The sequence below is a fragment of the Ciconia boyciana genome, chromosome 19 (genome assembly GCF_034638445.1).
Source record: "Ciconia boyciana chromosome 19, ASM3463844v1, whole genome shotgun sequence".
In the NCBI taxonomy this organism is placed as follows: domain Eukaryota; kingdom Metazoa; phylum Chordata; class Aves; order Ciconiiformes; family Ciconiidae; genus Ciconia; species Ciconia boyciana.
In genome coordinates this window covers 6,312,749-6,336,647 of record NC_132952.1, presented here as the reverse complement: position 1 = coordinate 6,336,647, position 23,899 = coordinate 6,312,749, and the positions used below count along the sequence as shown (strand labels likewise).

The window sequence follows — 23,899 nt, the reverse complement described above, 5'->3', positions numbered from 1 at the left end:
ATCTTGAGATTATTTTCACTTCTAGACCTATTTGTCATAAAGAGGTCTATAAATCAAGAACACTTGTAATTTGCATTTGCCATGCAGGCCATCTAATACGCCTCCAGAAGTGAATGTACATCAGGAGGGCTTATATCCTTTACCTGATAAGTTTTCTGAAATTCTCTCTCCCCTTTGAGAGAATGAATTAACTCGTCATACAAGGACTGACAGTTAGGCCTACAATGCAAGTAATGGATTTTGTATGACTTAATTTTGAAAAGTGTCTTAACATAAAATACCCTGGTTTTCCTCATTATTCCTGGCTTTTTTGACTGGACTCTTCCAGCAGGTTTTGGCAGCAAACATCAACTTCATATTCTACTCCATTAAAAACCTGAGCATTGACTTTGACTTGATAGATCAGCAGCAATTACCTGTGAAACTCTGTTCAAGACATTCCCCGCTTCACCATGCCCTGCTTCGCCACTGCAGCTAGGTTAGTTCTTTGTCAAAGAATACTGTATACTGCACATATCTGCGTATTAAAGATTAAACACAATAGTGGAGCTACAAAGAGGGTAAGGCTGGGGTTTTTTGCTGTTGGGGTGAACAAAAGCAGATTAACTTTGATCTGTCACAGACTTCAGGATATGCCCTGAGCACCCCTCAGGAGAGGACTCTCTAGGACATGTGGTCATGAATATTCAGTGTAAATTGTGAAATGGAACATCATTCTGTTATTCTGGGCGTCATAGGAAATCATGCTGCCTTGCTCTTATTTCTGATAATCTGTCTGGCATACATTTATTATTAAGTTGCCCAGACACTATGCTGGCAGACGTAAATTCTAAGCATTATTTGTACCAATAGTTCCAACAGGCTTCCCTCCTCCTCTTCAAAGGTGTGTCTTCGTGCAAGGCTGCAGCATCTCCAAAAGCTTGCATCAGTAAGTGAACTGTTTATCTACACCTGAACCGATCAGAATCTGGCTGTAAAAGACTGCATGTGCTTGCACACTCTGTCTGCTCCAGCCATTCTGGTGGCGTGCATGCCCATTTCTCTTCATGGACATAAAGGAAAAAACAGATCAGAAGGGGGAGTGGGAGAGCAAGAATTTACAGCTCAGGCTAAGTTTAGCAGGTACTCTGTGTTGCTTAGTAAGCTCTACAAAGGAAACATTTTATCATTGAAAGACTCATTTCCTCCTGTAAAGGAATTTGTGTCTAACCAGAGGAAAACAAAACACTGTCAGCTTGGCCAGGATCTTCCAGTAGGACTAAATTAATATTTTAAACAAGTAAGAAAAAATATTTTGTCACAAAAACTTGCTATGAAATTGCAAATGATCTCTGTGAAGAATTATTATCTATAGAGATCTGTGTAGACATTACCTGGCTTTAAAGGAAGGTCAGCAGTAATGAAACCACAGCCATTATAATGGCTTTTGAAGGCATACATCCATCTTGCAAGGTAATAGCTTAATAATGTTCTAATGCTAGGCATGCCTTACTTTGGATATAAAGAGCAATGCAATCATACAAATGTCAAATACTAAAGAAGAGCATGCGGAAGCAGTGAAAGGCTCTGAGTGAAAGTGATGAACAGTAAGGAGAAACTGGTATGTCATACTATTTGTCTTTGCATCTTAAGGTGATGTCATTAGAAGGCCACTGATGGCTGCCTACCAATTATCGTTTGGGAAATATAGGATGGAGAGGTAAATGGGAACTGGATCCTGGTGATGGAGCTCCTTACCTAGTACTGGTGGAATAAATAAGGAAGAGGACTGACGTTTCCTCTTTCTGACTCAGAAACATGTCAGAATTATTTTCTAAGTAATACTATCTCCTTGTCAATCACCATAAAGGAGGTCACGCCCAACCTTAGCCAGGCAGGAGAGGAAATCAAAGGAAAAAAAGCTCTGGTTTCAGCAAGTTTATCAGGGATTTATTAGTGCTTAGGTTAAATTGCCTCTCATTTTATTTGGGTCACCTAAGGCTGTCTGATTGCCTGCTGCCTCTCCAATTCAGACAGTAGAAAATGAAGTAAAGCACAAAGAGTATGATGCCTGGAAATATCAATCTGGTCTACAAATGAACAACATTGATCATTATCGTAACAGCAGTGATTATGGAAAACAAAGATTATGATTCATGTTTGGCACTTGCTGATGTGGAACCTTTAGTCCAGAGAGCTCAAAATAGGTGGCACTCACCAAATGATTAAGCACGCATGCTTCCAGTAAATCTAGATAAATAATATTATCCTTTCTTTATACTAGAAGAAAAATGGAGCTTCAAAACAATTGAATGATTTCTTCATGATCAACAATGAATCAGTGAGACTCAGGAACCATCATAGCCCTTCTCTGAAACTCAAGATAATCACCCATGTTGAAGCTATTTATGAACAAATTATCAGTTTCCATTAAAAAAAAATGATGAGGATCAGTTTCCTAGGGAATCAAAGGGTTTGGGAAATTCTACAAAATAATCTAGTTCTACTAGAAAATACATACTATACTTCTGTAATACTATGAAACAAACATGCGCTATAGTGACACAATGTTCACTGAAGGAAAGTTACTCAGTAAAAGCCAGTATGGTAGTTAAAGGAATAAAACCCCTCAGAAGGACAAAGAACCAAAAATAAGAAAAACAAATAACACACAATACCTCTAAATTGCCTTTTGGCCAAAGATTAAAAGAGAGCCAACTTGGCAGCACTGCATGAGGAAAACAAACCAAAACCCCCTACATTGTTTCATCCATCAATGAAATGGAACTACTTTTAGATGGGAAAGCAGCAAGATGTTTTAATACAAATGACATTGCTCATAGTTTAGACCTGGAAGTGATGCATCTCATATGCACTTGAAATTGGAAGGGAATTCAAGAAGGCAGGATATAATTACTTGAACTAAATCTGGCCAAGACATTAGCATTAATGTCCTATACTCTTATAAAAAGATCTCTGAAGGATTATTGGTCAAGGATACCTCTTGGTTTGAATGCAAGCTCAGACAGTGGAAAACATGTGACCAGTTACAAACATGACCCTGGGACAGTGATTTAGCTTCTCGGTGTCACCGTTCTCATCTGCACACAGGCAGTTACAATTGCAGCACATTCAGATATCAGTGATGGAGATTCACTATAGATTGAACAGCAAATATCCTCCTGCCTTTAATAAGGTTCAGAATTCCAAATTTCTTTTGTTGAAAGCCCCTCCCAAAAAAGAAAAAAAAACCTCATAAAAGTTTTGCATTCCCCAAAATGAAGAAATACACTTTAAAAAGTTAAGAGTAAATACAGTTCAGCAATATTTATTAATGCTTAAACACAGTCCAAAACCAAAATCCTAACTAAGGCCTTTCAGATAACAGTGTCTGGAGCACACATTTTACCTAGCACAAATGAAAAATGGCTTCACCAGCACCACTGAGCTCCTTGCAACTGTGCCTCATCTTTGGCAAACACTGACAGCAGCCATGCTAATAAATGGTGCTCCCTTGCTCAATAAGAGAAGATGTTTCTGTGGCTTCCTGAGCTAAATCACCTGTTACTCATGGGATGAATTCTTCAAGGTGATTGTTCAACTGCTACTTCTTCCTCAACAACATCCTAAATATTAATTCTTTCCTTCCCCATGGCTTTGCAAAGGTTTAGCCCCATGCCTGACTTACTTCTTCCAGCCCATTCAGATCAAGGTTGCCACAGCCCCCTTTGTTCTGAGGCCCTTGAGTATTTTTTCTCCATTTGTTCTCTCCTTCTGCGTTCCATCCAAGCTCCTTGCCCCTCTGTCCAACTCCACCCTCACCTTTACTGTGCTTGGTAATCTCCACTCACATCTCTCCTACTTGGGTGTAACACTCCCAAGCCTCCTTCTTTACTGATCTCCATGGCTTTTGCTTGCTCTGAATCTTGGTTCTATCTTTGGCAACGGAAGAAGCTGCCAGGCAGGATTTGCCCGGCACCTTCAGTTCCCTGAGGTCCCCTGTTCTAGGAGGTAGTCAGGCATGAGAGGCCACATGACACTCTTGCATTTATTCACTGGGCAATGATTTCTTTAATGCATCTTGTGCTTGTAGGCAGTAAGCTCTTCCCAGTTAGCAAATTATGCCTTTGTACATCCAAAATATTTACATGGTGCCAGTTAGCCATGGCTTTAGACAGCAAACAAAATGAATAGATCAGTAGTCTTGCTATGATACATGTCAGGGAACACATTATATGGACGTGGAATGTAAGAGAGCGCATTATAACTGACTGATATTCCAATTCCACAGGCTATAGACACTGAAAAACTAGTAAAGGGCCTAGGGGGTAGTTCTCTGTATTCAGGGCTGAAGTAAAGATTCCTGTTTTTTTCACTACTCAAGCTGAGGGACCTATCTTGGTTATCTGAAGCAGCAATGGGTTCAATGGTCAACCCATGAGGTAACTAAAGAAAAAAACCTGCCCGTTGAGTACATACGAGTTATGCAGTTAGGTCCTCTCCTGATCTCACTGTAACATGACTGTTGGTAACAGGACTTGGGGAAATTGCTTCCCCAAGGGTATACCAAATGTCTTTCTGGGATACAAGAACTTTCTATTTCATCAGCATTCTCAGTGCTGAGCAGCCTTGAGGCATGGCTGTTCTTCCAAGCATTCTCTGTCTTTCTGGACAGTCTAAACAGGGATGCTCAGCAGCCACAGCATTGCCACATTTACTGGACAAGATTACATTTGAGTACATGTGAACACTAATTAACCCTCACTACGTTCCTCGGGGTGCGTTTTCTTTCTCAAATTATTTCTTCATCCAGCAAGGTCAGCCTCAAAATATTCATTTGACTGCATCCGTGGAGTAGTGTATAAAGCACTACCTTCATTTGATGGAGAAACTGAAGCAAAGGACTTACCCAAAGGCACCCACAAATAGAACAAATTCTGATTCCTGTTATTTGTATCTGACCTGAAAATTTGCAATGCTTTTCTTACGATTACAATTAAAGGAAAATTTTCTGCAGTGTGAAAGTCAGACAGCTATGTATTTTTAAAGAATAATACAAAAGGTCTGTGTTCACAAGCACACGAAGATGTTTTCATGTCCTGTAACCACCCATGTGATCCTGCCGAGGGGCCCATATCAAATTAAAAAAACAACTCCAACCTTTATGAGATAGTGAACTGCCTCACTTGTCTCTGTCCTGGAGTTAGTCACTTTCCAAGTTAATTTAGCAGTATGTACTTATTTACTTGGTGCACTTAATGATTTAAGAACATAAATCTGGAACTTCTAGCTATTTCCCAAGCCCAGGTTTAAAATATGCCTTCAAGACATGATAGCAGTACAGAGAGAGGAAATTCTATAATGTGATGCATTTGCATGTTGGAAAACACCTGGGAAGAAAGAAACTACTCTGAAAGAGAAGTCTCATTCTATGCTATCATTAGTGTTGAGCATAACATAGCAGAGAGATGAATGGACTGTTAATGACAACACACTTGTGCATGAAATACTTTGGGGCTGGGGAACATGAGAGAGAATGACAGAGGTGTAAATATGAGCTCTGGAATCCCTTCAGCATTCTGGGGCCTTTATTACAGTCTCCAGGTTCACATTTCTCACATTTCCAGACTTAGACGACGTAGTAGGAATTCCAGTGTAAACACAAAAAAAGACAAAATGGTGTGGCAGAGGAAAAAAAAAAGGTAATTGTCCTCAGGTCAAAGGGTATAAAACTAGGTATGTATTATATTGCATGAGTTGCCACGGGGAATTTATTAGGTGAAATACATGTAGGCTAATACAGCATTCTAATAATACCTTGTGTTTATACAGTGCTTTTCATCTTGAAGTATAACAATAATTTATTATAAAGAGTTCCTTTTGTTCTGCAAAACCTTCAAGCATTTGCAAACTGTGAGCTCAGATTAGATATAAGGATGAGCGAGTGTAAGAGATAAAACAAAACAGATCAACTGTTACTTCTTTTTTGAAGCAAACCGTTTTTTTCCTTGAAGCATTTCACGGCACCAAAATCAAAACAGTTCAAAGAAAAGGGTACGGTTTGATAAACTTCACTAACTCAAAAAGTTTTGATGTGGCCAGAGGTGGGACATGTGAACAGTTTGTGTATGAAAGATCCTGTTATTGTGATTGAAGTCTGAAGTAATCATGGAAAATATTAGACCTTTGAAATGAAACTACCATGAAATTAAAATTTTGACACTCCTCAGCAAACTGAAAATATTTTTGTTTGGTTAGTTTCTCTCTTCGTGATTTCAGATTTGCATTTTTTTTCTATAATCGCTATCATTTTCCTACTTCTAGAAAAATATTTCTTGTCCATATTTGAATCTTACGTAACAAAAGTTGTTACATCTCTCAGTGGGGTTCTGTAAGTCCAACCATCATTTCTGTTTGCTGCACAACTGTAGCTCTCCTGGGGTCTAATACAACAGTCACTTTGCATCAACAACCCCGCCTCAGTGCTCAGGACACAAATGAAAACTACCTTGCTCCCACTAAAACCGACATATTCTACGAGGACACAATATTTTGCAATCCCCAGTTTGTAAAAACAAAGTGAAATTTAAACTGTACAGGCGGTTTCAAATTTGATTTTCGCCCATAGGTACTGACATCACAGCCATCTCCCCCCCCCACCTTCTTGCTGTTGATTAACCTCCACAAACCCACGACACGGAGCGCAGGTCTGGACGACGGCCTACGCTAGTCTGGCAACAGACAGAACGAAGAGCTTAAAAAGTATGTGGGCTACCACTGCCCTCTACTGGGCACCGGTGCAGGAGTGCTCCAGCAAGAGGAGAGCCGTGGGAACAGCAGGACCTATCCACATGGGAGATGCCTGGATCTTTAGGAACAGCAAGAAAAATTCTGACCTTTATTGCAGTCACGCAGTCCCGTCCCTGAGTCTGTTGCAAACTCTTTGGGCAATTCAATCATTTTCTTTTCTGCCTTTTCGTTTCACCTTAGGCAATAAAGAAAGGTTATTAGCCCAGTGACAGAGGTACGCTTTCCCTTAAACTAGTACCTACGCTAATAGTTAATGAATACAATACAGCAGCTATGCTCTACACCTAGAGCACTAAACACAGATGTATAAACCAGGAGCCAATCTCTTCCTTATGTTTTTTTTTAAATTAAATCTTGGATAATCAAACTGCACGAATTCCCTTTCACAAACATTATCTGAGTTGCAAATATCAAGAAAAGCATTGGAAGGGAGTGAGTGAAAAATTCCTCTCAACTGGGATACAATTCGGTACATAGGTGACAACCGAAATGTTAAATCATTAAATGTTAGCCACAAATAGGTTATTTCTTAGTCTTTTGAAGAGGAATTTTTAATTGTTCGGTGATTTTTGTGTGTGAACAAATACAATAGGAAATACAAGTATTCAGATTCAATACAGCTGAAACTCAGTCTTGAGCTGGACTCAGATCACCACAGAGAACAGATTAGTGTAACCCGGACAATAAAGGCTGAGGTGAAATCTTTAGAAAAGGACCATTGTGGCTGACGTCTGCTCAATCCTGCCTTGCACAAAGTGGCACGTAGATTATGATTTCAGCGTAATTTATTTAACATGCTTATTGTGCCAAGAATGACGTTAAGGCCAGGTGGAATTTTGTGCTTTACAAAACACTTCACAATGCCCATCTTGTTGAAATGTTTAATCTTATAAGCGTAGGCATCTCACATGATCCCTTAAGGGAAAGGGCTGTGTGCAATTGTGCTAGACAGTGAGCTAAGGATCGGAGACATCAGAGAACTCTGTGTTCCCTTCAATGGAACAAGATTTTGCAGCATTTTCTCGTAAGATGGTCTGGATATGTGATCTTAAATTAAGAGTGAACAGACACTACATCGTCCTGTCACATTTAGCCTCCTAACTGTAACGGAGTGACTTGCTTTACTCTTCTTAGAAGCAACAAATGCACCAATATGACACAAAATTATTTGCTGTGTTTTTATGGGCCTACGGGTGGAATCCTGCAACAAAAAATACTGCCTGTGTACTGAACAACTGAAAACGAGTTTGGATTTATCCATTTTATGCACACTGGGAATTTGAAGAAAAGATTCAGGAGACTTACAGCAAAAAAACACGTACAAACCAATTCTTTTTCAGGAAAGGAAAAAACCTGACAACCCCGAGATCCCTCCCAAATATAATCCTCTATAAAGTTGTAATAATTGACTGGTGATGTCAAAGTACACCGGACTTCTGTTATCACTTTTTCGTTCCTCGCGGTTGACTTTCTGCCTCGACAACATGACCGTTCACGTATGCTTTCCTGACGGCGCGGCCTGTCCGTCACCCTCGCGGGGTCTGGAACCAGCCTCATCCACGGCAAAGGCCCCGAAGCCGGGGGCAGCCCGCAGCCGGGGGCAGGCCGCAGCCCCGGGGCCCTGCAGCACAGGAAACCCGGCAGCTTTGGGCCACCAGTTCCCCAGAGCACCGGGCAGGCGGGGCCGCCCCTGCCCCTACTCCACTGCCTCCCCAGCCGAGGCGCTGGGGCGCGCTCAGCCCCTCAGCAGCTCCCGCGCCGCCATCGCAGGGGGCGGAAGCGGAAGTCAGTGAGCTGTGGGCGACGCAGCCGCGCCCCGGAAGCGGGGCGGCTCCTTCCCGGAAGGAGACGCCAGCACTGCGTTGGCTCCGCCTCGCCGGGCCGCCATCTTGGCTGGGAGCCGCGGTCGCACCGCACCGGGGAGGCGTGGGGGTCGCGGCCCTGCCCTGCCCGCTTTCTCTTGTGGCTCTCCCTTCCTTTCTCCTTTCCTCCCTCCTTCCCTTCCTCGCTTGGCCTCCGGCTGCGGGCAGGTGGGGCGTCCCGGCGGTGGAGGGGCCTGCGCTAGCAGGGAGAGGTGAGTGGGGCCTGGGCCGGCGGGGCGAGCCCAGGAGGCAGCTCCAGGAGCAGCGGGGGCTCGACTGGCTGTCTCCCTCCCTCTGTCTCTCCCTTCCCCGAGCTGGTGGGGCCCGTGCCGGGCAGCCGGCTCGCTGTAGGCCGTGAGCTCCCCGGTTGTCCTCTTGCTCCTTCGGTTCTTCTAGTCGCTACCCGTCTCTTCAGGCGCGGAGCGGCCGCCGTTGGAGCCGGGGACCTGGGGTGCCCTTGCGTTAGTTCCCTGAGCCACCCTGCCGGGCTGGGAGCAGGGCTTGGGCGCATCATGCTGCTCATGCTTGGCTGTCTAAAGACTGGCGGGTTGCTTGCTTGCTTACTTCTGGTAAATGGTATTGTCGAGGTGGGGAAAACCGGTTTGCGGTCGTAGCTTCTGTAAAAGTTGCCGTTTGTTCTCTGCGTTTAAGGTAGAAATGTTCTTTCAGATAAGGCTTTGAGGGATGTTAAAATCCCAATAACTATACTTAGTGCTGTGAAGTATTTCAGGGTATTTTTGCAGTCCATAGTGAGGGGCGCTATTGCAAGACTTTAGAACAAATAATTGTGTTAAATTAAGAAGGCACAATCTATGTTTTAAAGTCAAAACTGACTTCTTTAGAGAAAAAAAACTTAATTTTATGATTTCAAGAGGCGCGACTTAAAAACGTGTGAATTCAAGAAAAAATACTGTATGTTTCAAACAATGATTTACAGTAATTCTGGCAAAAGCAAGGTTAAACGCGTTTATTTTGAGTAGGGTTTGAATATTTGACCACATACAATGGTTGCTTGTGGCTTAAATATTATTTCTTTAATAAATTGTACTTGGCTATCTATTTGATATAAAGGAATAGAAAGGGTTATAGGCATTTAACGTACTTTTCACGTCAAATGCTGCTATCATATTGCAAGCATTGTTTAGCTCTTTACCCAAGCTGTTTGTAAAATCTTTCGGGTTTGTTCTTGCTTGAATTTCCATGTATAAAGTTAAATAACTTGTGATATTTCTCGGGGCGGGGGGGTGTGGTGTGTGTGAATTAAATAGCAGTTGTTAATTGGTTTGTGTTCTGTAGGTGCATTGTAAGGGCTAATGCTTTCTTTGTCTTGTAAGCAGCATGGAATTTCCTTTCTTCACACTGACTTGTCTCATTTTGGATGAGGTCTTTGTTTATCTGGAAGAGAATAATCTGGCTCAGAATTTCCATTCTGTAAATTCAACTGACTCTTAGGCAGCAGATTTAATTTAAAATCCTTCATCTCAAAGTCAGCAATAAGGTTATTGTGGGTTTTTTTGTTTATTTATTTCAAATAACTAGATGTGTAGAAACAGCAAGCGAATTTAAATCATGGGCAAATTTACATAATAGTTATTCAAATTGAATAGGGAAATGAATTACTCAAAAAGACTAAGCCCTTTAAAACAGTGTCATAATGATGTGTGTTCAGTCTAAACACAGGACTGGTTATTAAGAGTTCAAGTGGGTTCTATAGCGCAGCACATTTTCATTATAGCAGTTCGCTGTGGTGTTTAAACAGCAGTGTTCTGGAAGGAGTATTTTCCCATTTTTGGCAATATACAGAGTCTCCTGGGAGTGTGTTAGTTGGTTAAGATTTTGCACATTTCTTGCCACTTAAAAGTTATGGTAATTTAATTTATATTTTTAAAAAAATACTCAGAAAAGTAGATTTTGCAAAAATCTGGAGCTGTGTTCAATGAATGCAGTAGTTCTGTGTCTGTTGAGATTGTATTGAGATTGTGTTTATATATATTTTTTAAAAACTAGATGAGCAACAACAGTAATAAGAGAGCACCAACGACAGCAACACAGAGACTTAAACAAGACTACCTTCGAATTAAGAAAGATCCAGTGCCTTATATCTGTGCAGAGCCTCTCCCATCTAATATTCTTGAATGGTAAGAATTAGAATGAACTGTTCATGCACTTGTGGAGAGAACAAGATTTTCCAGGTCATCAAGTCTGACTCCCTCACTCCTACAGATTGTATGGGCTTCTTGGTTTTGGGAGGTGGAGTATGAAACTTTTGCTGAAGTGATATTGATCTTCATTTTTCTAGAGAAATTGATGTCTGTGTGATGGTTTTCATCCTGTTTACATTTCCTTCTTTGTCTTAGGCACTATGTTGTACGAGGACCTGAAATGACTCCCTACGAAGGTAAAAGTTAGCATGTAGCAAAAGCGTGCATGTACTTTATGTTGTGGTTGGCATGCCTGAATAATTGCATGCCTGTTTGAATGGGCAAAATATAACTACTGTAAATAGCTCTAAAAACTGTTAGTGCAGTTCCAAAGCTGTCTGTGACTTGTGTGATAGCTTGTTGAAAAGAGGTAGTGGTACCGCTGTCTATTAGTAATTTTTCAGTTATCAAGGATTGTAACAAAACCACATTTAGGTCAAACTGAAGACAGATAACTTCCAATTAAGTAATTACTAAAGGTCTTGGAGCAGATAACTCAGTTTAGATGTGACAGTCAAAGATTATTTCAAATCATCCCAGTTTGTTACCACATAAAATGTTCTCAGTGAACTGAGACGAACATTCGCTTTATGAATTTCTCTGGAGAAAGTGAGGAACGTAAAAGCCTTATTAATTTGTTGTAGTCACATATTTCACAATGTCTTCTGGAGCCTCTCGCAATACACTTTTTGAAACTGGAAACTTCATATAATTGTATTTGTAGTTACCTGTGTTTCTGGAAAACTAACCCATTTGTATTGTATTACAGTACACTTTGGCTGGTTTTCCTTAGAAGTATTACGGGCTTGACAACAGAAAGTTTGTAATATGCATGTGAGAGAATTGCCTCCAAAGTAAATCTATGGCAGGTGTGGATCATTATTCCTGTGTTTTAGAGGCAGAAGATGATGAGCTTGATCTCTTTAGTGTGAGGGGGAGAAGGAGACAAGTAAAGGGTTTTATTTGGCCCATTTTGAGTAGCAGCTTAGGACTTCATCTTCATGCAAAATAAGTAATTCATCTCTTTATGTAATGCAGGTGGCTATTATCATGGGAAACTAATATTCCCCAGGGAATTTCCTTTTAAACCTCCTAGTATTTATATGATTACACCTAATGGAAGGTTTAAGTGTAATACAAGGTAAGGAATTTCTTCTAACACTTGAGCAATTAACACCATTTTAGCAATGTGTATAATGTGTAATAATTTTAATGGCAAAAATAAAACACACTGCCTGTCTGATCCTTTTGAAGGTTGTGTCTTTCAATCACTGATTTCCACCCGGATACGTGGAATCCAGCTTGGTCAGTCTCGACGATCTTGACGGGCCTTCTTAGTTTTATGGTGGAAAAGGGCCCCACATTGGGCAGCATAGAGACGTCAGAGTTCACAGTAAGCTCCAGACTGTGTGATGTACCTTTTGTCAGCTTAGGGAATGTTGAGCATGACCTCAAAGTTAAAACAACAGTGGCAGCTGGCATTTTGGTATCTCGGAAATGAGTATGTTGTTGCCTCCTACAGATGATGGGCAGATGAATCAAGTCAATTTTAGGTAGTGTGGGGATGGGGAGAGGATTTCTTAGAGAACTTAAAATCCCTTTTAGTAAACAGTATGGTTAGGACTTTTGCCTGCCTTCCTTCCTTCCTCTTAAAGTGTCTGCCAAGCAGGCACGCTAGTACAGAACACTAATCCCATAAGATGAAGAACTGACAACATAACTTATGTCTAGAAGTGTCTGTTGTAGTGAATAATATTCACAAGTATGAAGCTGTAAATGTTAGAAACTAGTTGGCTAGTGGTTTGCACCGTTCCTGTGGGAAATAATCAGATGTTGAATTAAAGTATATTAACTTTGTTTACATGCAGCTGCTGATAATTTTTCTTTCCTCCACAGAAAAGACAGCTTGCTGCACAAAGCTTAGCGTTTAATTTAAAAGATAAAGTCTTCTGTGAGCTCTTCCCTGAAGTAGTGGAGGTAAGGGCATTCATCTGTGCAATAATGTGGTTTTCTGCAGTTTTTCAGCTTCCCTGTGTAGATCTCTAATGGTTTAGGACTTTTCCCAGACAGTAGCTACTTTTGTCAATCTTGGAAGCCTTTTGAAAGGTGCTTTTGCTACGTGTAAGAATTAAAAACTTGAATCTTGAAATGGAATTGTTTTTCTGCTGCACAAAAATCAATTGTGTAGAGAATCAATTGTGTGTATTTAGGATTGGTATCATAGCCCTTGACTGAGCTGTACATGCAGCAGATGTGGTTGCAGTTCCAATATTTTAGAATTGTATACTGTGTTTTCCTGAGTTGGGTAGGGCTGATCTTTGTATATCTGGACTTGGTCTGTCAATATCATAGACTTTTTTTTTCTTCATTCTCCTTTAAGATCAGAGACTGTTATATTCTTCCTGCTTAACTTCTGAGAATGGGTTATATCTTTTTAGGGTATGTAGCTTCCTTGCACAACACTAACCTTGTAGGTGTGTTGATACACAGTTTATATCATCATGTATAGGTAACAGCTGAAGGATGTAGAAATTTCCTTTGTGTAAGGTTCTGAAAATGATTACCCTTCAGCCAGGCAACAGTGTTATAGATGGTATAGGTTTAAGAAAGAAAGAAAAAAAAAGAGAAAAAATATCTCACTTCATTTAGACCTCTGGGATTCTCTAGCCATTTTCCACTGGTGGTACTTGGTTCTAAAAGGTCTCACCTGTTAACGAAGGAAGGATGCTCCTTTCTTCACTCCGGTCTCCAGATGGTTCCTTCCCTGTAACTTCTTAGTGAAGGAATTCAGTTCTTTCAGCCTGCTGTTGAGACTTTGAGAGTTAATTTTCTGCATACTGTATGAAGGGGAACACTTTTCTGTTATGGACTCACAGACTCTGGAGTTATAATATTATAACGCTGATGCTCATTGTAATTTGGAATTCTAGACATAAAATTTATTTTGTCAGGCAAATTGTTTTGGGTTGTACAAATTTCGCCAAATTGCAAGTCTTAATTATTGCACAAAGAATATACACTGTAGAAGAGTAGGGAAGATATATAGAAGAGCCTTTTTCCAGCTGTTTTCTTAAGCATGAGAGGTGCGTGTTTTTGTTAGAGATAACTGGAGGTCATAAACATACGCGCCCAGCTAGTGAAGTAAACATTGTCCACAGACAGAAATGGCCTTTCTGGGCAGAGTAAGCAAGTGCTTATGCAACCTCAGGTTTGATTCATCTATTATTATTATTATTATATATGTTATTACATATATATTATTACTTATATTATTATTATAGAATAATAATCTATTATTATTCTTAAAGGTATTCACAAAGCTCTAGTTTGAAAACCATTCTCCCTGTTTGTGTCCATTTGGGACAGCCTTCTGGGAAAAGTTAACTTTTATCTCCATTTCCTTTCTTCCTCGTGCAGATATAAATCTGAAGTGAAGGTTTTAATTGCGTTTTCTTATCAGTTACAAGAATGCCAGAGAATCAGAAATACTTTCTACAGTACTGTTTTGCCAGTACCTAAATCATCAGGAAACTCTGAAGACAATAATGGATAACTGCTCTTGTGTTCCAAGTACAGGCAGATTCTTAACATGTAATAGTTACCGTCCTAATCCTTCTAAGCTTCTATGATTGCTTTCTTCATTTTTTTTTAATGTCCCGTGTTCAAAACAAGCTGGACATGCAAGACTTTTGATGCAAGAATTTCTGATTTCTGAAAGAAGGCTTCTCAGAAAATGTATATGTGAACTAAAAATAAACTTGGCCAAATGATTGTTAGTGTCAACTACTGAAGTAGGTCGCTTTGGAAGAAGTTGGGGAGACTGTACAAATCTATGTAATGCAGTTAATTTGGTTTAAAAGACCTACAATATAAAGAAGTGTACCATATCCTTTTCCTAAAGTTACGTAAGAATTTGGGTTCTGAAATATTTTCAAAACACCCAAGAGCTTCACCACTTTTACTTCCAGCTATTCAGTTTTCTTTTTTCTTTCTCCAGGAGATTAAACAAAAACAGAAAGCACAAGAAGAGCTCAATAACAGACCTCCATCCCTCCCTTTACCAGATGTTGTCCCTGATGGTGAAGCACACTACGGTCAGAATGGAATACCCCTTCTTAATGGGCATGTACCATTGGCACCTGCCAATCATCCAGGTCTCCAACAGGCCAATCGTAACCATGGACTTTTAGGCGGAGCTTTGGCGAACTTGTTTGTTATAGTTGGTTTTGCAGCCTTTGCCTACACAGTCAAGTATGTACTGAGAAGCATAGCGCAAGAATGAGGATGATAAAAGAAATCCAAGACCAAATTAGTGGTAGTTGCAGAATGAGTGGGACTCTTTGGGCATCTGACTCTGACACTGGGATAAATATTTGTTTTACCAAGTTGCAGGTAAAACATTGGTTGGCTCATGGGTTATGTTTGGGAAATGGAGTAGTTTCGATTAGTCAGAAAACTAAAAGAAGTTCTGCTCGCAGATCCTCTTGTCCTTGCTACTATCTCGTAGTGGCTCACAAACAAGTCAAAGCATTATTGATGAGACGCTAACATTTCTAGTGCTTTGATTTTTATAGCAGTTCTCCATCTGTTATTTGAAATTTGAAAATCTTAAGCAAATAAGGCTTTTTACTTCATTGAACAATTTTTAAAATTTCACAATTTATGCATATCGTATTTTATTTTCATTAGGGAAGAGCCTGTATGGGTGTTGAAATGATTCAAGTAGAGATTTCATGTGGACTTGGTAAGGGTTTGGTTAATGTGAACATTGATCCTACAGAAGATTGCTGGTTTCTTTTTAAAAATAGAATGAACATCACTGCATATCTAGTCAGTAGTGATTAGATGAGTGGGAAAATAACACTGTATGTGTTAAATGTGTTGTCTAAATTGTCACAATGTAATTGAAGGTTTTATTTGGGCTACAAGAAGTGCAGTTGTTGGCCTTTAGGAATGATTAGCAAGAGAAAGCATTTGAATCAGTCTTTAGTGGGGATACCCATATCCAGTATTGTTTTGGATTTATTCACTCACAGATTTCCATTTTGGGAGATGTTATATTTGAAAGCTGTAATACTTAATTTTGATCACAAGGTGCCACTGTTGGAAAAAAATAATAAAACTGCACACACCAATGGAGAGTTGATTGTGTATTCAGAAAATCTTCTCTGGATTTCTTGGGCTTTGGTAAATGAAGTAACCGTAGCCATTGTGAAGATAAAAAGACAAATGAGTCTGAATAACAAACCAGCTTCTTCAGTCAACTAAATTAATCTGAAGTGTCACTAGCTGAAGTAAACCCTTAAAATGAGTTCCATTGCTTACTTGAAGATTTGCATAAACTTAAAAACAGCACCAAAAGCTAAAACCCAAACCCTTCTAATTCGTCTGAGATTCTAGAGGCTTTTTGCTTTAAGGTATAAGTTCATCACTGTTCCCCTTCAGATGATTGATGACTGAAATACTGATGTTTGTTCATGGGATTACAGCACTGTGGATAAACACTAAAGCTCCTAGGGTAGTTCAAAAGTCTGAAATTACTTTGTTAATTGAGTTTGCTTGCCCCCCCCCCCCCCAGCTTAATTTTATCCAAATACTTTGTTTCATCAGAGGCAGACTTACTGTGCCTTTCATAATTGACAGCGATGCCTAGTCATCTGGGGAAGAACGCACTCACTGTTAATGGTACACCAAAATGTCAAAGGTGATAGGAGGGTAAAAAGCTCTGCATCTAACTGCATAGTCTTATTTTAAATATTGTGAAGAGCCCAAATAAATATTACCTCATGTATCTAAGAATTTTTTTGAAACTGTTTTATTTTCCCTTTCAGATTTATTTTCTGTCTCTGCTTCTCCTTGGTATCTTGATTGTAAGCAAAAATGTATTGTTAACCCATGAGCCGTGCAGCTTAGAGCATCAATAAATGTGACCAGTTCTCTGCAATAGATAGGAATTATCAAAACTAGCAGAACAGCTCTATACTAAAGAAATCTTAAAGCAGTTCTTACTGAGGTAAGGAAGGGAAGGAGGAGATGGGGGGTGTGTGGGAATGGAATTTGGAAAAGGCTGGATTTTAAAACGTATTTATAAATCTTTGATTTTTTTATTTTGTGGTTTTACCAAATCTTACAACTATTTTTTAATTTACCTCTTGTATGTGCTTAATAAGCTCTTGTAAAAAGAGAAGCACCAGTTGTATCTATCTAGAAACAATTATGTTCTGTCAGTCTGGGGGTGTGCTGTCTTTCCTGCAGTGATAGGATTTTCAAGATGGCTTGTCAGGCTGATATTTTTTTCTCAAAGCATATGGACCTGTAGCTGAGGCTGTTCTGCCTCATAGATCTTAGTATCATTCAAACATGTTTGTGTTCTTGCAATGCCTTTTATTACCATTGACATCGCCTACGGACAGAAGCTTATAATAGGTTTCTATGTTTATCTTCTTATCTTCTGGAAGTTATTTTGTCCGCATAAATGAAGGCAAAGGCAAGGAGACCTTGGGCATCGTGTGTTTACATCTTTTGTGGAATGTACCTAACCAAGGTAAAAGAACTAGTAAAATCCGGAGATGTTGAATAAAAGGCATTTTATCATGTGATAAGAAGTTGGCCTTAAGGTACACCCAAGTATTTGAAATTGGGTCTCTAGTTTTTAGTAAGTGCCACAATTGGAAACAAAAAAACTTTGGTTAAACCCTGGACATGCTGCATTTTTTTCTGAGGATTGGTTGTATTTAAAAAACAAAACAAAACTTCCAATTGCAGTTTCTCTTCAGTACCCTGGATTCAGAGAAAGACTTGATAGTCGTTTCAGGTGCCATTTGTTGAAAGCTAGGAGCAATAGCTGACTGAACCCTTGCACCTATGGCTTAGAAGATTTTGATACATCTCCTTGCTCCTTGCCTTTGGTAACGGAAGATTTATTCCCTTTTGTGTAGGTTTTACTGTTTTGTGGGTTTTTTAAAAAGCATTTATAGTAGTATGCAGTGTCTGATCTTTTGTTACCAAAGTCATTAGATGGAGTAACCCATTCTTTGCCATGCAAAAATATTATCACGCCCTGAAGCAGTGCATTACTTAATGTAATAAAACTAAAAGCTGTCCCTCAGCATGTGATATTGGAACAAATGTCTGGCCCTTCACTTTCATGCTGCAATTTCATAGATTTCTGTAAGATTGTTATACACAGGTGGTAGGGAGTTTTTGCAGCTTGAATCAGAAGACATCTCAGTGGTTGCCTTTAAAGATCTCTTGATTTTTAAAATCCTGGATTTGTGTGTAGTTGTAACTTTTCTCCCCCTAAGATTTCAAGGTCACGGAAGTTAACTTCAAGCATGTACTGAGGAGTAGAAATGACTGCATTGTAAAGTTGTTTGTTCATAATAAACATTCATGATAAAATTTATACTTTCTGTGGGACTCTTTTTGGGAAAAGCATCACTGGGAAGAAATCTAACTGGATATATATGGACTAGAAAACAAAAACTATGGCAAAACTGCATCTCTCCCACCTCCAGATTTTTTTTTTTTCCTCAAGTTAGTTTGGTATCCCTTACATCTGTGGTAAAACACCTCCAGGAAGACCTCAGGTAGTAACTTCTTTTAGATCTTTTGTTTGATAATGCAGTTCCTTTACAGAGAGGTATTAGTTCTGTAATGATACAAACATTGCAACTGCCGTTGTAGTGCAGTATGTGTTTTCAGTACCTACTCGGAGACGTGTAGAAGCCACTCTAAGATGCTGTTGTGCTGTTTTTGCCAACAGTGATGATATCTCTGAGGAAAAAAGCAGATTGGAACCTTCCTACTAACTCAGCAGTTGCTGTTTGAGTGCAGCTTGACTTCATTCTGCTGCTATTCCCTTAACATCTGGATAGCTAGTTCTGTGATATCAAGACAGCTTCAGTTCTGTGTAAAGCAGTAAATGTTATTCAGAGGCTGTCTTCACTTTTGGCTTGTAGAATTTTATTTTGGGCTGGCATTCCAGTTATGTTTTGGATCCACACACACAGTTGTTCGTAATAGCCATTTCTTTATAACTTGATGGAAGTGGGGTTTTTTTGCTTGACTGACATCTGCCAGGGCTGAGCTATGTCCTAATTTGTTGTATGAAATGATGCATTTTCCTTAATAATGCTGGTATTTCCGCCTTTTTTTCTTACTCAGAACAGTTCTCATGCCTGGAGTTCTTTTGCACTCCATTGTTTAGACTTAGTGCTTTTCATTTTGTCACTTGCCCTGCTTCAGGTTTTTTTAGTGCTTGTGTTAGTAAGGAGCTAGTCAGATGAGGATAGCCATGTTGCTGTATTTCGGATCCATGTAATCATACAGGATTCTTACTGTGAGGACAGGCATTGTTCTGCCCCTACCCTAGACAAATTCTGTAAGGAAAAAAAAAAACCCTCCTACTGCGTTTGTGCAAGTACTTGGATTTGAAACTCATAATGTGTGTTGATAGTGTCTATCTAGCCAAGTATTAAATGGGAAACTCTCCCATATACAGAAGGCCAAAGAAATGAGCTGCTTCTTGCCCGTCTCATGGATTCTCCAACTTGCCTTAAATGTGTAAGCAGTCAGCAAGTGACAAGCTGTCTTCAGAAGAGCAAGCTCATAATTTGTAATTAGAAGTATTACCTTAAGCCCTGTGCTTCAAAAGGTGTTTTTGAATGTCTCGGAATAATTTCTGCTAATAACTTGTTGCTGTTAGTGGCTTATATTGCAACCCAGTCCCAGGAAGATAAATAGTATACAAGATGATACCTTTTTTGCTGCCCAGCAAAGATCAGATCTTACTACTTAAAGCAGAAAAACCATGTTTTCAGTGGAAAAATTGCCTACATGCACACAAACGGGAGGCTGTTGAACTCAAAGCATTCACATCTCATGTTATTGAAGAGACTTTTCTGGGCAACGAATGAGGATGATTTATTAGGGTTTACTAGGAACCTTTTATTAGTGGTAAAAGCTTTGCCCCAGCAACGTTACTTCACGCCTCGGTCACTCTGCAGAGCCCACTGCAAGAGAAACCTTAGGAGTGGCAGCAAATGTTTCCCCATTTTGCCCAGCATCTCGGTGTTTCCGTGGGTTTGCCAGGAGATGGCGTTGCGATCCCGCGTGGGTCGTGAGCGAGCGGCCGGGTGGCTGTGCTGGGTGGGGAATGCGGGAAAGAGCCAAAGGGCTCCAAAACGTGGGGTGTGGGCATCTCCGCGGGGGGATTTTGCAGAAGGCAACTGAAGTGGCCATAAGCTCTTGGTCTGTCTTCCCAAAGCTGCTGCTCTTGTCTGCTGGTGTGTTTAGGTTGGTTCTAACAGCTTTTGTATATTAACCCAATCAACAGCTTGAGTTTATATCGGATTAGCATTGGGAAATTTTAGATTTAAACCTAAGAGATCTATCACAGGAGTACTCTAGGCTTTTATCTGCTATGAAGGAGGGGTGGGTGTGTGTGTGTCAGTGAATGGTAATGGGCCTTCTTCTGTACTGGCTTAAAAAACATCACTATCTCTGCACCGAGGCTTAGGAGTTGTTCAATACATCCACAATAGGCAACTCTGGGAAAATCCTAGCTCTTGACCTTTTGCCCTTTGGATATTATTCTTAGCATAGTTAGGTAAGGTCTGTCTTGAGTAAAAGGTGGTTGCATAAGTAAAGATTGAAAGATCAAATCACAAGTTTCTTACCTGACTATTCAGTTTCAGCTCCAGCTTTACACATGCTTCTTGCAGTGTTTGCAAACACTGTATTTGGGTTCTCGCACAAAATTTTGAAATGTAAATGTGACTTCTTATAATATCTTCCCTACTTCAAAACTTTTCCTTATGCAGGATTGGTATTGTTACATTCTTAACTACTCCTGTTATTGCTGCAATGGTGCTGAGCTCAGAGAAGCAGCTATTTGTCTTTTCAGTCACTTTGAGATCCTTGGTTTGTTGTGCTATTAAGTGCAACATTGGCCTATTCCTATTTTTTTGCAAATGGGGGTTGAATGTTGTTCATGCATTGGCAAGACTCAGGTGCTTTGGAACTGGTGCAACTAGGATGTGAGAACAGCAGCAGCCAGGTGTGCAATTTTCCACAGATAATACAAATGCTGAATTGAAGGTTGGAGGAGAGGTAGCTGTGCTGCCACTTGTTTCAGTCCAACATAGAGAAAAGTATACAGTCGGGAGTTAGCTACTATCAGTTTGTCCTACTGGACCATCAAGTAACTTCGCCTTGTGATTGCAAACGTAGTTAGGATTCATTTCCCCCAAATCTGAGGATATAATCTTGGGATTTGGCTCTTGGGATGGGAAAGATGTTCCCGGCAGACAGATGCAGCCTGCACCAGCAGACCAAAAAAGCAATTGCCCTGTTCCAGCCTTGAATGTCATTTCTTGCCGTGGTGTGTGGATCTGTCAAGCTGTTTAGCTGCAATATGACAGATTGTCCTATTAATGTGTCATCAAGTGCACTTTTACAAATTCATGGCTTGTCTACAACTAACCTGAAAAAAGAGGCTTAAGTATGAGAAGGCGCCAAAGAAAGTTAAATATTACTAACAAATAAAGTCTGCCACGTAGTTTTGATGGAATGTGAGCTAGTTGGGGGAGGGGTGATATGCTGTTAACTATTTAGCTTCTGTGTAACTTCCCTTCTTACTCTCTTTTCTTTCCCAAACTCCATTTCTCTCAAAAGATGCTTTAAAAAAAAATAAATCTGTATTCTGCTACTTGATTTTGTGCTCAGATTGTTCATGCCTCAGTTTCCCTGAGCTATAGTTAACAGAGCTGTTGCTCCTGATCCTCCCTGGCTGCCTTTAAAGTCCAATGAAGAACTGTGCTGGCATTATTACTTGGATTACAGAAGGTGTGGTAAAGGGATTGTTAAAAGAAAGTAAATCTGTTGCTTGCTGATTGCATAAGGGACTTCAAATTATATGATCTTCAATCTTTTATCATTCTTGGGCTTTCTCATGGTACAATCTCAGGTAAATTTTTGCATCACTCTCCATATTTGTAGAAAGAGTAGGAATATTTGTTCTAGGTGGTGGGGAACTGACAAAGATTTGCAGACTGTCCAAGTACTTCAAGATCTCCCTTATGAAATGCTTGTAGGAGATGTGTAACCTTTGGTTTTCTGTTATTTTTAGTAAACAGCCCACCCTCCTGTAAAGAAATCAGAAAGCCCCCACTAAGCCAGTCTCTAATGAGAGCTAGGGGAAAATGTTGTATGAAACACAGCTAACTAGAGAATAAAGCAAGAGTTCTGATATATCAATGTGTGGTGCGATGCTGAGCGCATATTCCAAGCCACATATTTTTAGCTCTACCACACACTCAAGTACAGTTTTACAAACTTCCCAGAAAAATGGTGATTTCTCTAAGATAATGAAGGGGAGGTACAGAATAGGGCTGAGGGGAGGGAGCAGGGAATGGGCATTGATTTAAATCTGCCTGGCACACGGGCCAGCTCCACTTATCAGTGAGTCTAATAGGAATGTGAAGAGAATAGGCTTGACAGCTCATTAGAATGTGATCCCTCCTCCTTTTTTTCTTTTTTTTTTCCCCTTTCTTGAAGTTGATGGAAACTCATTCAGGAAAGAAGTACTTATTTGCTGAGGTAAAGCAAAAGCTGAGGAGGGTTTTGCCAGTGTGCAGCTGAGGAAAGGAGCAGCGAGAAAAATCAGACGTGATCTACACTCAGAGGTACCTGAAATCTTGCCTAGTGTGAGGGGAGATGAGGATGAAAAAGACATGAGATTCTACATCCTGACAGCTGCTTGCGGCATCGGGACTTACTGCTCATCGTCTCATTAAAGAGAAGTGAAGATAAACCCAGCTAAAGAGGGAGACAAGCTAGACTTGGGTAAACTTTATCTGCTCCTAATGGACCTAGGTACATCCTCAGATTCTTTGCTTCTCCCTGTTTCATGATATAAGAAATCTATTTTCTCCTTAGAAGGCTGAGCACTTGGCTGAGCTGTGATGCTTTCAGCCTCTTCAGAAGAGCAGTGGCTGTAGCAACCTTGGGTTACAGTTCCCCAGCCTCTTGAAAGGAAAGGATGAGGACTTGTCACTGAGGAAAGGGAAGTATCATTCAAGAGAGAATGGATGGAACATATTCAAGCCTCCTTTGAACTGAGCACAATGCTTCAAATGACAGAAAGTGAAATCTCCTGTTGAAGAGGAACAACCTAACAACCCCCCTAATGAGTTTGTGTTGTCAGCTCTGGCCTGAGCAACTGCTGCCCTGAGCAATTTCACTTCTCTAGGTTTCATAGTTGAGTGCATTTTAAACGAGTCTGAAGACTTATTGGAGGGGGGGGGGAGCGACACTTCAAGGTGGGTGGCAGGACTTTCCAGGGCCTCTTGTATTTATGTAAGCTTCAAGAGGCTGAATGGACTTACCTCTTTCTTCGAGTGAATCCAGATTTTCAAACAAGTTTATCTATACCATTTCCATGTGTCCTGCTTGAACAGAGAACTCTCCAGCAACCAGAGCATCCGTGCATGCTGCTCATTTGACATTGCATAGCCCAGAGGATCATCTTTAGTAGTTCCAACCTTTTTATTTTTTTAGAGAGAAGTCTGTCTACTCCTATTATTGGTGCTGAAGGATTTTGAGCTTGGATAGTGCCCTTCCTGACTTGGCCCCTCCCTTTTCAAAATGAAGGGGTGCACCTGGGTATTTGTGGCAACTTTACTTTGTCAGCAGTTTTGCCTCTTCAGAGTTACGGCAGCAAAGAGAGAGAGAAAGATGAAGAAAGAACCTAATCAGTATACAGAGCCTTTCAATGCTACCCTCTCAAACAGTGAAGAACTGCACGGGCATCCCAAGGTAGGTGTTTATGTGTTGTCAGTGCTTGGTAGAACTTATTTCTGGCAGAATATGATGCTGGTTCCTTTTTCCAATGATTGAGGCAACCTTGCCAAATTCTATTTGATTTTAAAGAGAAATGTTCTCTCTTTTGCCTTTGCATGATTGATTTTCTAGCTTACTGAAGCAAACACTGGAATACTGCAATTTATTATTATAATTTATTTTAGAATATGCATGAGTGAAGTT

General features: G+C 40.2%; 3 protein-coding genes across 6 annotated transcripts in view; 2 read left to right on the top strand and 1 right to left on the bottom strand.

The window, feature by feature from the left end:
- The window catches only part of SCNN1D (sodium channel epithelial 1 subunit delta), a 29,665-nt gene extending 21,102 nt beyond the window's left edge, over positions 1–8,563 (bottom strand). The window contains exons 1-2 of one of the 2 annotated variants that reach the window (XM_072883594.1): positions 8,095–8,563; positions 6,876–6,964 (exon numbers count right to left, since the gene is read on the bottom strand). The gene's annotated coding sequence lies outside the window, so the exon portion shown is untranslated. Of the gene's footprint in view, positions 1–416; positions 2,163–6,875; positions 6,965–8,094 lie in introns of those variants that run through there. The other variant, XM_072883593.1, reaches the window with a different exon arrangement.
- Positions 8,564–8,652: 89 nt separating this feature from the next.
- UBE2J2 (ubiquitin conjugating enzyme E2 J2) lies at positions 8,653–18,257 on the top strand. Of its 2 annotated transcripts, none has more exons than XM_072883724.1 (7): positions 8,653–8,863; positions 10,659–10,789; positions 11,009–11,049; positions 11,891–11,993; positions 12,107–12,245; positions 12,749–12,829; positions 14,850–18,257. In XM_072883724.1, the coding sequence occupies exons 2-7, from the start codon at positions 10,659–10,661 to the stop codon at positions 15,132–15,134; spliced, it is 780 nt and encodes a 259-aa protein (XP_072739825.1). In that variant the 5' UTR covers positions 8,653–8,863; the 3' UTR covers positions 15,135–18,257. The 2 variants fall into 2 exon arrangements, with proteins under 2 accessions (XP_072739825.1, XP_072739826.1); XM_072883725.1 differs by lacking the exon at positions 8,653–8,863 and adding an exon at positions 10,025–10,149.
- Positions 16,761–23,899, top strand: part of C1QTNF12 (C1q and TNF related 12) — a 32,288-nt gene continuing 25,149 nt past the window's right edge. For both annotated transcript variants that reach the window (XM_072883723.1, XM_072883722.1), the window contains exons 1-2: positions 16,761–16,865; positions 22,412–23,671. In XM_072883723.1, the coding sequence (XP_072739824.1) occupies positions 23,501–23,671 (171 nt within the window). In that variant the 5' untranslated portion in view covers positions 16,761–16,865; positions 22,412–23,500. The remainder of the gene's footprint in view (positions 16,866–22,411; positions 23,672–23,899) is intronic.